General features: G+C 42.5%; 1 protein-coding gene across 1 annotated transcript; it reads right to left on the bottom strand.

The window, feature by feature from the left end:
* Window positions 1-3,823: 3,823 nt before the first annotated feature.
* LOC144121230 (thioredoxin reductase 2, mitochondrial-like) lies at window positions 3,824-13,780 on the bottom strand. Its single transcript, XM_077654332.1, has 13 exons — window positions 13,400-13,780; window positions 13,237-13,302; window positions 12,327-12,639; window positions 11,533-11,611; window positions 11,064-11,197; window positions 10,450-10,469; window positions 10,245-10,336; window positions 9,647-9,818; window positions 8,434-8,570; window positions 5,455-5,550; window positions 4,775-4,939; window positions 4,508-4,605; window positions 3,824-4,264 (listed from the first exon to the last, which is right to left on the bottom strand). Exons 1-13 carry the CDS (start codon window positions 13,494-13,496, stop codon window positions 4,141-4,143), a joined length of 1,593 nt encoding a protein of 530 aa, XP_077510458.1. The 5' UTR covers window positions 13,497-13,780; the 3' UTR covers window positions 3,824-4,140.
* Between the last annotated feature and the right edge of the window lie 2,740 nt (window positions 13,781-16,520).

Raw genomic sequence — 16,520 nt, 5'->3', positions numbered from 1 at the left:
GAAACCACATGCGCATCACAACTCCAAACCAGAATCAAGCATATGTGGCCTGTCGAGTTGTGAATGATAACCACTATACTAGGATACAACTTAAAAAAAAAAACAGCAGTTGGTAACAGTGGGCCACAGTCAGCAGCATGCTGTACTACACCGCTAGCCAATCACAAGAATGAAAAAAAAAATTAACTTTTGAATGTTTGGCTGCATCAAACAAGCCCCAGGTATCAATTTTATCTCGTCGTTAGCTTCTTGTTAGGGTAATAAGAAAAGCTTTAACAACAGTCTGCTTTTTGTCACAGAGGAATTCTGTTTCGTGGTTCTCAATGCTAGTAGAACTTCACTGCAGAATTGAGTTGTATCCGACTAAAGGGCAGTGATGCCTCACGCATAGCTCTTCAAGGTGCTCTCGGAGCTCACCTTCAACGCCAACAGCCATCACCTGCTGTGTTGCACTGCCATTTACTTTTTCAACTATCTGAAATAACTTACCTTCAACATAAAGAATAAGCTTTCATAAACACCAAACTTGCACAGACACACACAATATTAGGGCTGCATAGGTGATGACAGATCTGCAAGTGGTGTCGTGCTCTGCCAAACACCCCAAATTAGATGTGATAAATGGGCAGGTACAGCATCAAGGTGGAGCATCCAGCCAACGCCAACCTCCACAGCTGCCATGGATAAGGCGACAAAAAGTAATATACATAGTAATATACATGTAATATACAATGTACAACCTAAAGGAGAGGGAACCCTCAGGATGGTAATCACACTCGTGACGGAAGGAATATGCCGACATGACCTTACCCTTCCTTGAAAATAGACCCACCTTGTTTAAACGCAGCAACACTGCAACGACTTCCACTGGATGGACTGTGCTTTTGCTCATGGCTCGTAGCCACATAGGCCTGTCCTGTCTAGTATAACAGTCTCTTTCAGGAAACCTTGCTTACTATTAGCACCTTCCAACAAAAAAAACTTGTGCAACTTTGCTAAGAAGTAGTATTTTCCTCCACCGATACAGTAATTCAGCTGCCATACAGCTCACACCTGAATCCTCCGTCAAAATTTCAGGAACGATAGTCAGCAGAATGCGCGTGTCATGTTTTAGTTTCCAGTTTGTCAGTTGGCAGTTTCCATAGACTATGGCACTCGCCTGTATCGTAGTTTCAGGTGTCCAAGCTAGTTGACGGCCAATGCGCATTACAAATAAAACAAGTGCAGCCATCCCCGATTCGGTGGTATTAAGGTTTTATCGGCTTTAGGACTGTAGGAATTAGTCGTGCCTTGTTAATGCAACCCCCGTTAATATGGAAGTCTCTAGTTATGGCCAATTTCTCCAGGGACCAAACTTTTTAAATGTATTTACACCTATTAATATGAAAACTTGATGTCCAGGCAATGGAGAGGGCAAAAATGCACAGACCAAATTGGAAAATTTTGTCCCGTTAATATGGACAGCTATGAGAGCAAAATCTCGAGTGCCTCTGCCAGATGTTCCGCCCCTTGCACTCTTGAGTGCAGAACACCAGCGTAAGGCAGTGCAGAAGTGCAAAGCCATAGTAACGGCCCTTTTTTTGTGTGTGCGTGTGTGTGGGGGGGGGGTTCAAGCTTTAGTGGCTAGGTTCGCGGCTGATGCAGCTTGCCATCTGCCGTGTTGCATGAATGGCTCGAAAAAATTTTTTCTGTCGCTACATGGAAAGCAACATTCAGCAGCTGTCAGCCAAGATAGTACACAGTTCTTGGCATGCAGACAGTCATATAGTAAGAGATAGTTCATCACACCAAGAGCAGCCATCACGTCTCATGGACCACTAGGCGCTCCAAACATGCTAAAACCTCCACTGCACAATTTCTAAAATAATGGCAACCCGAACAATGCACCCGCAGCTTCCAAGACTGCCCAATTTCCACTCCATTGCCCGCCACTATGCAGAGGAGCAGTCTGTAATCATAAATGTTTTTTTTTCTTCTGAATACTTCTTGTTCTTTACGATACCTTATTACAGATGACTCGCTTTATAGGCACTTTTGATCAGGAACCAAAGTGTCCATATTAAAGAGGCACGACTGCATTTAGTAGTTATGAATGAGTGTCTCAGTTGGAAGCAAGAGTTAAATGCAAACACTACACCGATAAAGTTGCTTGCGATGCCAATTTGACATTGCAAACTTATATTAATATTAACAGCAATCGAGCAGGCAGAAATGAGTAATGAACCCATGCATGTGCAATGGCTCCAGGCCTCTAAGAGACAACTAACAAAGTGCAATTTCGAGCCACAAATTTTGGATATACACCAGGTGATTTTTTGTTTACTTTTACAGATTCTGATTTTAGAAACTGTGAGAAATACATCAATGTGTCCTGTGCAGGTAGATTGTACAGCAAGGCAGACATCATGTATGTGACAGAGCTCAATAATGAGACAATTAAAATTCACTGAAAAACTTTTTTATTTTTGACTTTAGCGGTTAAGATTATAGAGAGAAATTGTAGGCCATCAACATCAATGGCAAAATTCAAGAATATGCATTAGAAAGCTCATTGAGTTGGATATCCCGTGTTCCACATTTATAAAATCGTATTGCTCGTAGATCTAATGCATGAAATAGACACTGTTTACATATTTTGTGGCTTAGAAGCAGGTAATGTGACTTCAGCGACAGTACTAAGCTCGGTGACACCATTTAATAAATATGCAATACAGGAAAGCTAACTCAACGAGCTCTAAACTGCACAATTTTGACGTTCAATATTATGAGCCAGACTGCCGATAAGAAAAAAACGTAAAAACTGGGCTCACCTTCAGTGCTGATAGTCTTTAATTTCACAATTCAATCTCGACCCCTAAAATAAAAATATGAAAAGTTGATTTTTTTCATTTTACTTAACTGTGTAATTACTAACATCTATCACATACGTAATGTCCACCTTGCTGTACAATACCGCCATGCAGGCTGCATCGACGTTCTTAAATAAAAATCTGTGTGTGTAAAAAAAAAATCACCCTTTATTCCAGATAGACGGCATAATTTCCAAATAGATGTCACAAATAAACGGTGACAAATGTCATCAGCCAGCTCCGTTGAGGGAGAAGGGCCTTTGCCACTGGTCTCCAATTATCTTTGCCTTCAGTAAGCTGCAGCCATCCCACCTCTTAACACATCTCTGCAGCTGACTCTTTGCCACCCCTGCTACATGAGCCCCCACCACGTAATTATAAATAAATGGTGGATCATTTCACCTCAGCCTAGTGGTACCAGCAAAATCAAAGGCTCTGCGATGAAATGGGCATTAACGCTCTGACTAGCTAACACCACTGATGTAACATCCCATTACAGTTTCATTACAGTCCCATTACACCCATCTCAGTCGTTTAAAAGTAACGGCTTAATTTGGTTGAACTATGAGCGCTTTTACTAAGCAGATGAACTACTGCAACACACATGGCTTTTCTGATATTACTCCAATAAGGATGTCAAGCCATGATGAATGACAGATCTAGTTAACATGCACACACAAAATGCTCAGCTGTAGCTCTGTCCTGCAACTCTAAGGTACACCTCACCACAACTTAAGATGCCTAGCACAACCCATGTTCCATTTGTAAAGTTTTATTTCTCCATAAAACAAGCACGCAACAATAAGCCTTCATTTTCTTAAAGTCGGTACTTGCAAACTTTACACAAAAAAGTTCAGCATACCACAGCATACACCGTTCCTAGGTTTCACTGCTCAAATACACTGCACTGCAGTATATTATAAACAGTGCTCTTGTTCTACAGTTGCCTGGCTCAAGCAGTAAATAATTATTATGAAACAAAATTGTAAAATTTATTGCCATAACTATACACATATAAATATTCATCACAGCTAACAAGGCAGCAGTTCATTCCACCCATGCAGTACAACTGCCACCGTATAAGTACAAAGCAGCATGTCTGCCACTTCATCAGCCGAGCCCCGGCCAAGGTATGGCTTTTGATGGTTCAGCGTCATCACAGCAGCGGCCAATGCAGCCCAACAAAGTCCTGTGTGCACGTGGAACGTCTGTGCTCCTTGCAGAAATGACCAGTCCAGCACTTGGATGAGCTGGTCTGACCACTTCAGAAGTACAAACGTTCCATTTAACCTCAGCAGCCCGTGACTTGCGGATCTACTCCGGACCGCTTTGTTATGCCCAACTTGACAATTTCCTCCGCCACAGTGGGGTGGATACCTATTGTCTGCTCCAAGGACTGTTTTGTCAATCCGCACCTGGAACATTGCATCAATAATCATATGAGAAAAACATCCCGTGAACACAAGCGCCACGAATGCAGCAGCACCAATTCCTGTAAGCCGTGCTGGAAGAAGTACTACTATGTACTGCAAAGGCAAAAAGCAGGCAAAAAGAACTGCAGAAACAAAGAGCAGAACAGCCACTCATTTTCCCCTTTTTTCTTTCTTATATCACAGCCAAATACTAAATTGAGCTATGATGCTTTTTCGGCCCCTTACCTGAGCGCAGCGGCAAATCCTTGGATGACCTCCCCAGCATGAGGTCCCGTCATGTGCAGGCCCAACACGTGCTGTGGTCCTGATAGTTTCACTATGGCCTGCAAGAGGGACATAACAAGGAGTAAGTCAAAACCAGCAGAGTGTTAACTCCTTACCTGCAGTCTCGGCAGCACACAAATACACAGTACAAAAAGAATATTATTATTCTGGCAACTCTCGCACAAGATGCCAGCTCACGAAGGCACAAACATGCAGCTACTACAATACCTTCAAGTAGCAATGGCTGGCATCTCTCTGAGCCACTGTGTACTCCAGAGGCTTGTAGAAAGCGTGCAAGACATCCAAGTTTTCCTTGCCAATGGTCTTCTCAGCAAGCTCTTCAGACATGCCAACACAGCCATATTCAAGTGGTGTGAAAACTGTTGTTGGGACCTGAGTTCAAAAACACAAACACGCAGAACATTTGCACATGTCATGAGCCACTTGAAATATTATAGCCAGTCTAAAACCAGGCAATTTAAGGCGGCATTTAGTGCGCTTATATAAGAAAACTTGGGGGAAAGTCATTATTAAATCAATTCAATCAAACTTCTGCCTAATATTGATGCACGTGATGCCAATATCAGAGTAAACGTTATGTGCAATATGTGCACACATGTACGCAAGCATGCACACACAAAGACATTTTAGGGCGAATTGTACAGAATGGAAGGCTAAAACAATACCTTCCTCTCATGCGGCTCAAACTGACTGATTCTTGGCCGATCCCCCAGTGTGGGTATGTGCCATCTTTTGATAGGCTAACAACAACAACGACTGACGGAAGCATGTATATGCTACTAATGCCAATGACAATGCCTCCACGAAAAAAAAGATGTCACAGAAAACTGCAAACACATAAACAAACAACTGAAACAATGTTCCAGGTGCAAACTACTAGAACTCACGCTGTTGTAGTCCATGCACTCAGTGGATACACCAGCAAGGCGTCGAGCCAGAAGCTTGCCAGCATGAATCGCCACAGGTGTGAGCTCAGGCTTTCCCTGGACATAAGTGATGGTAAATTACAACCAAACTTTTACTGGCAAAAAAATAAGATAAGTAAAGATGGCCACATGGAAGTTTTGTCAACGTGGCATGAGCAAGGACAAGATATGAAAGACAATTGTGGGTGACAAATTTTTGAAATAAAAATGACAGAAGAGGATAGAGATATCTCTCATATGCTAGCACTACCAACAGATTTCACACACAAACCCAAAGTGCTACAAACAGACAAAACCACTCGGACATTTGGTACAACAGGAAAGCTTCTAACAGAAAAAAATGCCTACAAAAAGGCTAAAACTAGAGCCAGTTCGTTAACCAACTTGAATATACTAATAATTCCCTTACTAATAACTTCAAACACAGCTTTTTTCCTCGTACTAATGAACATTGGAACTTAATTCCTGGCATAACGCAGTCTCTTACATTAAACTGATTTTTTACGGCTATCGGTGCCACATAATGTTTTCTTTTGTGCTGTGTTCATTGCGCGTTGCTTCAATTTATTAGTTAAGGCCTATCACATTGTTTGCACTATGTATTCAAACATGTTAGATGTAATCTTTTTATATGTGTGTATTGTATGTTGCCATTTTTACATGAATTGTTAACCCCAATCCTGCAATAGCCCCAATAGGGGCTACAGTATGTAAAAATAAATAAATAAAAAATGTGCTAAGTGGATTATAAAACAATGATAAAGGAAAGAACAGCAGACAACACAAGGCACGACTTCGAGCTATCTATTACAAGTTTCCTGACACTTAACAAGGCCGACTGGGGAGGCCAGTTGGTCAAACATAATAGTTAAAGAAGACTGTAGCATAAAAACCACACATAGAAAAGGCACTGTTCCATCCTTGCCTTTTCTATTAGTTGTTTTAATGCTATATTCTTCATTTATTATTAATCTTGACACTTGACTTGAATTTTATAAGTAGGTTGCTTGCCACAATGAAGGCACCTAGTTTCCCATAATTCCGTGTAAAATCGCAAATTTAAGCATTTTTGCGGAATTTTGTGTTGACAGCCAAATTCTAATTTTTTTTTAAACAATTGTTGTTACGGACATCAGTAGGAAGGACAGAACGATGGGAAAATGACTAATTTATCTCATTTGCACAAACAAAACACGAGGGGGCCCGGAACTTGCGCACCTCACGAAAATTTTAAAAGAAATATCATCATGAATGCAGTGAAATCTCAAGCTGTTTGGGCCAACCACAGCTGAAGAAGGATCCACGGCAGGTCAGGTTTCTACCAGAAAAAAGGTTGGAGTTTGCAAGCACACCTGGACATAACCACAAATTGCCAGCCCTAGCTGCTGAGTGGCAAATGTACCTGAAAACTACTTGATAACTGAAATTCAGTGACAGAGACTCCCATTGTTTCTTTCTAAGCAAGACGAACAAAATTAATATTTCGATATCCCATCTATCTGGGCTGGAATGGAAGAAGTGACCCCGACACTCTCTTCCATCGCGGTCATTATGGATATCTTGTATCAAACAAGAGAACGGACCTCTGCAGCATTCAAGGCAGGTGGTCAAAAAATAAACTTGCATGTTTATTTCATGCGTCTTAAGATTCCTGCAGAATTTCATGGATTTTTAACCTCTTAACCCTTTCCGGCCCAAATTAAAAGTGCTCAATATCAAAAACTGATATTAAGAGACTATCATGTGTAGGAGCAAGATAATTCAACAAGATCATAAAATCACAGTTTCGTCAGTTCTTTATCAATGTTTTTGCAAGATTTTAAATGGAATCAGTGGGACTTAGTGGGCGTAAAATGGTTAGTCGGGTGGTTTTTTTGAAAATTGAATTTAATATCAACTGCTCTGAAACGGCGCTTGTCTTTCCTGAAGTATATAGGTGTGTGTCAAAGTTCTAATGAAGAATATGTAAGAATGACATGACACACAGCTTGTACCTCTGCTGTTGTTTTGTCATCGTAAATGAGCCAATGTGCGGTCGTTTGCAAGCGGAATTCTCGAGTTAGCTGAAGACAAGCACTGATTCTTTTGAAAGACGGCGTGTAAGAGGCAGGGAGACCATGTTGCCAGCAACCAGATTACCAGCCTTGAGCTCACAGCATCTAGCTTTCTGCATTGACTAAAAATTTGTAATGCAAAATTCTGAAAGACTGAGTCAATGCAGAAACTTTTGAAGTATTCAGGCGGTGAAGGTGTTCCTTGCGGTGGAGATCCGTATTCTTGATTTCTGCCTGGTTCAGCAGTATCGCGATGCATCTACAAAATGGATTTTTCAATGATGCCTTTTTTGGATGTACATCATCAACTGCTGGGCGAGTTGGTCGGCTTTTCAAAGGTCGCAAAATGGATGGCTTTAAACCTTTGGCATTGTTGCACTCCCACTCAGTTATACATTTTCCTGCAGTTTTCAATTTCTTGCCATCACGGAAGTAATTTCTATGCATATATGAAAGATTGTGTAACAAAAGTAAAAACAGCGCTAATTTTTACACAAACCACACAGAAAGGCCAGACAGGATGGCGCTGCCCGTCCTGTCTGGTCTTTCTGTGTGGTTTGTGTAGCAGCACCGTACTGTCTGGCCTTTCTGTGTGGTTTGTGTAAAAATTTGTGCTGTTTTTACTTTCGTTACACAATGTTACCCCAACCAGCCCAGCAAGAGGTACTGTTATACATGAAAGATATTTGCATTGTAATCATAAGCAACTTGAATGTATAAAATTCGTGTCCGGTGCTTGTAATAAAGAGCAGTTGTGAGTAGCAACTTGAATTGTAAGTAATTTTTTCCTCTTCCTGTGTTTCACATTTCCAAGTAATGTGTATACTCAAGATGGCTCTCAAAATGGTATCAAGCAACATACTGAACTAATAGCGCACATACTCACATCGATCACATCACCAATGGCATAAATATTCTTGGCTGAAGATTGCTCGTTGTTATCAACCAAGATTTTCTGATTCTTAGGATTCACATTCACTTTTACTGCATCCAAATTGAGGTTTGCCGTCTCTGCTCGTCTTCCTGCACGTTAAATGCCAGAAATACAGGCCGCATTGAAATATATGTGTTGTGCCATAAGTAGAGCAAAACAAAGCATAACTTGTGATTAGCAGTAGATTAAGCTAGTAAGCGGAACAGTTCTTAAAAATATAAATAAAACCAACACAAAATACAAGGGCTTCAAATGAGTATTTAAACAATCCAGTGGACACTGCAACTGATATGGCAATTACTTAACTTATCTCACTACACAAGAGAAGAGATCGATAGAGGTCTGGACCTATTTCTATGTCTTGCTCACAACAATTTTTATAAGAGGAAAAAAAAACAGCAGAATGAGCCTCTGGAGAAATAGGCCTGTTACACACATTTGGCATGGTCAGGGGCCCAATCTTAATTCAGTTTCATGTCATACTCTCCAATGCAAATAAACTAGAGAAATGAAACTGGCTGGTTGGTTTATGGGGTTTAACGTTTCAAAGTGACTCAGACTATGAGGGACACCGTAGTGAAGGGCTCCAGATAATTTAGGCCACCTGGGGTTTTTTAACATGCACTGACTACGCACAGTACACAGGCCTCTAGCATTATGCCTCCATCGAAATGCGAATGCTGTGCCCGGGATCGAACCCGCATCTTTCGGGTCAGCAGCAGAGCATGATAACCACTGAGCCACCACAGCAGCTGAAAAGGAACTGACTAGCTATTATTAGCAAGCATTAAAATTATGGCAGCTAGGAGTGAACCAGACGTGGACTTGTGGGAAACTCTTCGAGGGGGCACTCTTATTTTTCACAAAGCATTTCTTGAAAGTTGTTTCTTCAAAACAATGAGGATCAGTGTGAGGTTCAGCTTACTACTGTAGTATGCCATTGTGCAACCGTATTGTAGTATGTACTATTTGCTTCACACTATCAATAGAATGTCCCAAACCAGGAACGTTTCTCTAATAGCGAGGACCTGAGAAAGCTATGTGGCTTTTCTTTTCTCAGGAAATTGCCAAATTAAGTACTGCCTTGACCGAAGCACACATATCTTGCCCTGCATCATATTATCATGGTGCAAACATGTCCCCACAGAAACAGGGTGTAGCTCACCAACTGCTACCAGGATGGTGTCAAAGACGTCCTCCTGGATTTTACCATCGGCACCAGACCACTTGACCTTGAGCTTGCCATCTGGGAGTTTGGTCACTGCCTTGGGCAAGCATTGCCACAGGAACTTGGTTCCCTCAGATGCCATGTGGTCAGACACCAGTTTGGCCATTTGCTGGGAGGAAAAAGAAGCAGTGTGAATCGCTAGTGGACCAGAAGTAAAAGGACATGACTTTGCGAAAAGAGAGACTGGGAGCTAAGCTGTAGAATAAAAAAAAATACACACGAAGTGAAATATAGACACAAAACATGAATGTTGAGCAAAAAAAATCAAACTAAAAAATTAAAATGCGAGAAATGTAACACAAGCATAAAAAGAGACGATCAGGTAATCTTTCATTTCAGTTTACACTGCAGATTTCTTAGCATAAAATTTTTCAAACTGAAAGCATGTCAGTCAAGTGATTTAGAAGCATAAGAAAAAACACTTAGGAGAGCAGAAAGTTGGGCGAGTTGGCGCTCGTCTTTGTTTGTCTCGCTTGTCCTCGTTTTTCCGCGCCAACTTCTTCAGTATGCATAAGAAAAACCACTGCAAATTTACCTGGTCAAATCCACGAAGGCAAATGGACCTCACCATCACTGTTGTGTCATAACCTAGGCCATTCAGGAAGCCAGCACATTCTAGTGCGACATCTGCCAGCAGTGTCAAGGCCTGACATATGAAGGAGTGTGACATTATACTGAAGGCATCACATACTAAATGCGCAGGCTCACAGTTTAATACAGCGTTAAAACAAAAAGGATACAACTTGCTCCAATAACAAGCCTGAAAAGATAAAGACATCAGCATTATATATAATCAACATAGGGCTTTCCAAAATAAATACAACATGCAAACCCACAAACAGCTGTAAAGAAGTAGTAAGGAAAAACATATTTCGGCAAAATAACTTAAGTATATAAGCAAGATTCAGCAGGTGACAAGCAAAAATAAAAGCGTTAGCACACACTTGTGAGGCTGGTCTAGTGCAATTGCAGAATTCAGGCCCTGATGCAAGACATGCACTGATAAAGAACGCCGGCACTTACCACTGCCTGCAATAGCCAGTGTCCTTCACAGAACATATAGTAACAATTACAAAAATTGCCACAAGCAAAGGTGAACCAAGAAAGAATGAAGATGCACTGATCCTCACACCCCTTTTGAGCTCTACGGGCAAATTGTGCAAGTAATTGTGCAAGTAATACATTTTGCGGAAATAAACATAGCAAACTATAGCAACTCTGAATTATACAAATAAAGCCAGAAACACATGCAAAACTACCTGTATTCAATTCTGAGCTGCTCTGCCCAGCAAGGAAACTGGATTTAATTATAACATGCAAAAATAAAGAAACTAGTAGAAAAAATGAGGCTTACGTTTTTCCTGGCGGGTTCTCCAGAGAGAAAATGTCATCTGAGGTGATGGCATACTCAGCAAGACCAGGGACATCTGCCGGGATGACTGGCCTGCCTCCCACAGCAATGACATATTTGCTGGCAACGAGGATTTCCTGTTCCCATGTGCAATGTGTGGACATCGTACCACAGGACTAAGACAACGCACTATATGCAGAGAAACTAGATCACAATATACTAAAAAGCATCCTCATCGATGATGTACAACTAAAACAGGGTAACCAAAGCTAGGTTGTAGAGTTCATCATGAACTCTACTATGAAGAAGCACATGTTACTTCCTAGCACAAAAGGAGGAGGATGAACTAAGCTTCATAGTCATTTGCAAAGGACTATAATACAGTGTGTCAGAGACAAAGCACAAAAAGGAAGGCAGGCAATATTAATGAAGTTGCAGTAAGCACGAAAGGCAAGCGACCAAAAGAACATACCTCTTTATCACTGGGACCCTTGGCAACAATCTTCTGGTGATCAATAAATCTTCCATGGGCATTGTAGTAGTCAACTTTTCTAGCGTAGGCAAAAGAGGAAACCACAGTATAAAAATCATATGAGCTTTCTTACTAATCTATGACAACACTATTCAATCTATTGTGTTATCTGCCATTCCTGAAGGCATGATTTTTGACCGCCTTCTCTCCTCGATATCCATTATATAGTAAAGCGACTGCTCGTCACAAACCAATGAAGACTCCTTAGAAAAAAAGTATTCGTGACAACCTTACCAATATAACCACTGAGCACAAAAAAGAAGAAGGGGACACACTTTTTTTACCTTCCTCGTTGTGAAAAGTGGCTGTAACAGCTATAGCCCACTCCAAACCCATTGCCTACCTCAACCCTTCAGAGTGTGTGCTCCAAGATATAAATAGCCATGCTTATCTAAACAACATGGCTACACAGGCGACGCTCTTAAGAGTGCCCATGCCTTGCTCCACATACGCAGGGTTCTCAGTACCACGCGAGTGTGCCTACAACAATGACCACATAGATCAGGACCATCACATTACCACTTAGGGCGCATTCTCGAGAGCAGCTTACTCTCCAGCCCAGCTCAATAACAATTTCATTAGCTCGTAGGTGAAAGCAGTATAGCCATAGCTGTCACTTTTTCAACCAAGGAGTAGCGGGAAAGACAGCTCTTTTTTTCTGTTTTCCTGGTAACACTTTTTGTTTCACGATACGCGCTCATACATTCAACCAGGGAAAGGTATGGAGAACCTACTTCTTGTTCAGCTGCACTCGATGTCCCCAGTTGAGAGACCTTACATGTGCCTGCACGGCATTCTTCAAAGCAGACCAGTCGTGCTTCAACCTGGGTCCATCTACAGTGGATCCTGCAGCAGCGTCGTGGCCTGGCAGTTGCCAACCGTAGAGGGGTGCATCCTTGACAGCCTCACCCAACAGGGCTGCCTGGTGGAAGAGCTTCTTGGGTATGCAGCCCACGTTGACGCAGGTTCCCCCCAGGCCCCACTTGCTGCCTCGAGGTGAAGGCGACACAGCGTCCAGCACAGCCACCTTCATGCCAAGCCCCTGCGCTATGTGCGTATACAGGTGATCCAGAGGAAATCAGCCCCCGCCATCTCAAGTGGTTAACTGCCATATGTCTGTAAATTACACACACACCTAATGTCTGCTAATGTTCGCAAGCAAGGAAAGCAGACCAAACTGGCTATTTGTTTCGCTTGACCATTGCTTCGATAATCTCTATCTTCCCGTCTATGACGAACTGTTCAAACAAAACGCCAAATAATGTGCGGGGCCGACAGCATGATTCGTGAGCTGTTCTAGCTAGAGTCACTGGGAAAAAAAAACCGCCACCAAGTTTACTAAAGCGTGCATGCACACACAGTATGTGCAAGCATTATTTACGAACTCATATGCAATTAACAAAGTGCACTTACACTCCCTAGTGCCACAGAAGAGAAAGGCGTATAATATTTATTATAAGTACTTGGTTGAAAGTGGGAAACATATTTAATCGGAAACTGTAGACTCGCTGATTTTGGCGCTTATAGTCGTGTGCAGACGGATGGGAGAAATGCGGACAGATTCACGCACCATCATCAAGACCAATGGAAATTAAACATTAACGAGTCCGTAAAACGAGAGCGCTTTGTGTAGAGCCAACTTACCTTCCTTCGCACATGCCAGGCCTCCCGATCCCCCGCCGATGACAATCACGTCGTAGCTTTTCTGCTCTAAATTTTAGTCAAATGGAAAGCAGAAACAGAAAGCAAATCCAGCGAGTCGGCGTGGGGCTTTGTAGTACGACATCAAAGGAGTGAAGATGCTCACCTTGCGCCGTCGAGCGTTTTGCCTTAACAGAAAAAGTGGGAGTTGTTTTGAGCCACCTAAAAAACTGGCACTCGCGCCTCACTAAAGCGCAAGCCATTTCGTCTTTGTTTGAACGCAAATTCCAGAGTACTTAGTACACTTTCAGTCTCTGCGCGACCATCTCAGCACACCAGCAGACGACAAGCACCCTTGCGTACGCTCCTACGCCGACCGCTCAGTCATTTACCTACGGCACAGCTAGTCATCAGAAGAGGCACCTAGAAACTTAGAAAGACGGATTTGACACAGCATAACTGCCACTATATCATAAACTTAAAGGCAGTAACGACTACGCTAACCATTAACGATGCTGCAAGCAGCATGCGGAAATGAAAATCTACTTAACCAAAGGCCAGTCACAAAGAGCACAAAGCCAGTCGTTAAAAGGTAAACACACTAAAAATCTAATAAAATTAAAACACGTTTAAAATGCTCAGATAAAGTATCAAAAAGTAGTTTGTATATGCAAAAATTGTTTTAGGTATTTTTATTTCATTATAGTGAGGGCGGCACTTTCTGGAGAAAAATTACCTCGAAAGCAGAGTAAACTTTTTTGTAACGCGGTAGGCGACGGCTTTTCTTGATGCATAGAGTTCCTAAATATTAGTAATAAACTCTATGTCGTGGTGTGTTTTCTATCCCCTTGTCTACCCTAGCAGTTTAGAACTTTGCTAGCCAACAAACAAAAGATTAAAACTAAGCGCCGCTTCGCGGTGAGCCAGAAGAACGTTGATAGCAGCGCCATACTTGAGTAAGCATTAGGTCTGGCAGCAGGTCTAGTGGCGCGAACGGAGGCGCGCGGCAGCGGAGCGGCTGAAGCAAAACGCCTCTCCTCGCCGCAAGGGGCGCTGCCGCGCCTTTTGGAAAGGAATAATGGTTCCGGGGCTTACATTCGGGAATGCGGTTCTATGCTTAAGGGCTGCAGTTCAGTCGCGATTAGAAGTAAATCAGAAAACTGTCGGAAGATTAGCACTAGGTGCCCACGGAAAAACCACAAACGAGGCAGTACAGGCGGATATGGGCTGGGCAACGTTCGAAGCACGGGAAGCTCAGAGTAAAGTACTATACGAAGAACGCCTGAGGAAATTGGATGATAACAGGTGAGCAGCTAAGGTATGTAAATACCTGTACAGAAAGAGCTTTGACACACAGTGGCGGAAACGAACTAGAAAGCTGGTCAGTATGTTTGCCAGAGACGAGGAAGGAGAAAGAAATAGCATTAAAAGGCAGGTTAAAAACATAGAAGGTAAAAATTGGATAGATTAAATGGAAAAGAAGCATAGTGTAGAACTATATCGATGCTGGAAAAGGCAGATCAGGAAGGAAACGTTCTATGATAACTCAAGAGGCAGTGCCCTCTTTGAAGCTAGGTCAGGGTGTCTTAGAACGCGCAGCTACAGAAAAAAATTTAACGAAGAAGATGACACATGTGCTGTGTGTGGTAAATCTGAAGAGCATTAAACGACAGGTTAGAAACGTCGAAGGTAAAAATTGGATAGATTCAATGAAAAAGAAGCATAGTGTAGAACTATATCGATGCTGGAAAAGGCAGATCAGGAAGGAAACGTTTTATGATAACTCAAGAGGCAGTGCCCTCCTCTTTGAAGCTATAGGTAAGGGTGTCTTAGAACGCGCAGCTACAAGAAGAAATTTAACGAAGAAGACGACACGTACATGTGCTGTGTGTGGTAAATCTGTAGAAACAATAGAACACCTCATTCTAAAATGTGATGGTATCCATCCCGATGTCGATGCAGACACATGTACAGTCACTCTTCCTCAACGTTTTTGGATCTAAAAACGTTGCTCTTCCTGAGGCCTTAGGGTTTAGAGATAACAATAGTCATGTAAATAAATCTGCGGTGGAAATTAGCAAAAAGCGATTGGAGGATTGGTGGCTAAAAAGCAGAGAGGTGACATATAAGTTTTAAAGTGTAGGAAGGCGTATTTTAAAGAAAATGACGAATTTTATTAACTTACAGCAGAGCTAAACAAAAATAAAGGAAAAAACAGCATGGTGGCAACTACCACTGTCCCGTTTCAAAGGGGACGCTCCTACCTTCCATCCATCCATCCTAGTAGTGTTCCTGTATATGCTCCCGCAGGGAGAGGCAGGGAGCATATACAGGAACATTACTAGCTCCGCGCCTCTGCCGCCTTGCTAGCCGGGCGGTACGAACGGCAAAACACTTGCGTTTTCGCGCCTCGCTGCTGGTGTTCTAGGTCCCAATTCTGCATCTGTTGACAAGCTTCATTTATTTCTGTCGCACCTGAGTGCATGGGAAAACCAGATTAATGGAATGAAAGGCTTTTATAAACAAGCCGACAGCTACAGGACTGCGTGCGACACTGTTTAGCGTGTTAATTGTCACTGTTGAAGTACCTAATAGAACGTGCAGGTTTCAGTTACCTGATGACAAGTAGAGTGAGCCAGGATCCGGCTAGGAAACTTATCAGAATTGTGCGCCAGTTTTCGTTCTGGCTGCAATACCCATACCCAGCGTATGAGATGTCGTTAATTCCTAGTTATGCTGTAATCTGCCTTGCACTTAACAAAAACCTTTCCCACCCAGTTTCTACGGGAAACCTCGAGCCTGGCATCCTCATTGCCATTTTGTACGCAGATACTGGCCAGCAAAGCTGTCCCAGTGGCACGCAGGAGCTTGATGATAAATTCTAGATGCAGGCAACATGCAGATGCAGCAGGCGCAGCACTTAATTCTGAAAATACCGCCATACCATTCCACTTGCACTGTAGCATCATGTGACAGGCGGCTAATATTCTAATGGACAAGCTTGGGCGTGTTGGTTGTGGATCATTCTTAAAACACAGCGCTAACAATTCGAGGGCGTAGAGACAATAGGTAAGGGGCGACAGAAAGAAACGCGAACAGAGCGGAGCCTATAGGCGCTCCGCTGTTCGCATTTCTTTTCATCGCGCTTTTACTTCGGTGGTAGCTAAAGGACGCCAGAGTCGTCCGTAATGCTTTCTAGGATGACTCTATAACGCCTTTTTCTTACCATCCAGGTAAAAGCGCGATAAATAATTAATAATTGGTTTTTGGAGGGGAAAGGAAATGGC

The sequence above is a fragment of the Amblyomma americanum genome, chromosome 2, assembly GCF_052857255.1.
Source record: "Amblyomma americanum isolate KBUSLIRL-KWMA chromosome 2, ASM5285725v1, whole genome shotgun sequence".
NCBI classification, from domain to species: Eukaryota; Metazoa; Arthropoda; class Arachnida; order Ixodida; family Ixodidae; genus Amblyomma; species Amblyomma americanum.
Note: the sequence above shows the minus strand (reverse complement) of the source record. Positions and strands in the feature narration are given on the sequence as shown.

Excerpts from the sequence above, each read along its gene's own strand:
- LOC144121230 (XM_077654332.1), bottom strand. The coding sequence starts at position 13,496 with ATGGCTTGCGCTTTAGTGAGGCGCGAGTGCCAGTTTTTTAGGTGGCTC. Across the intron at positions 13,303-13,399 it reads AAAACGCTCGACGGCGCAAG|AGCAGAAAAGCTACGACGTG; the intron begins GTGAGCATCTTC and ends ACTAAAATTTAG. Across the intron at positions 5,551-8,433 it reads CCATTGGTGATGTGATCGAT|GGAAAGCCTGAGCTCACACC; the intron begins GTGAGTATGTGC and ends ACTTATGTCCAG.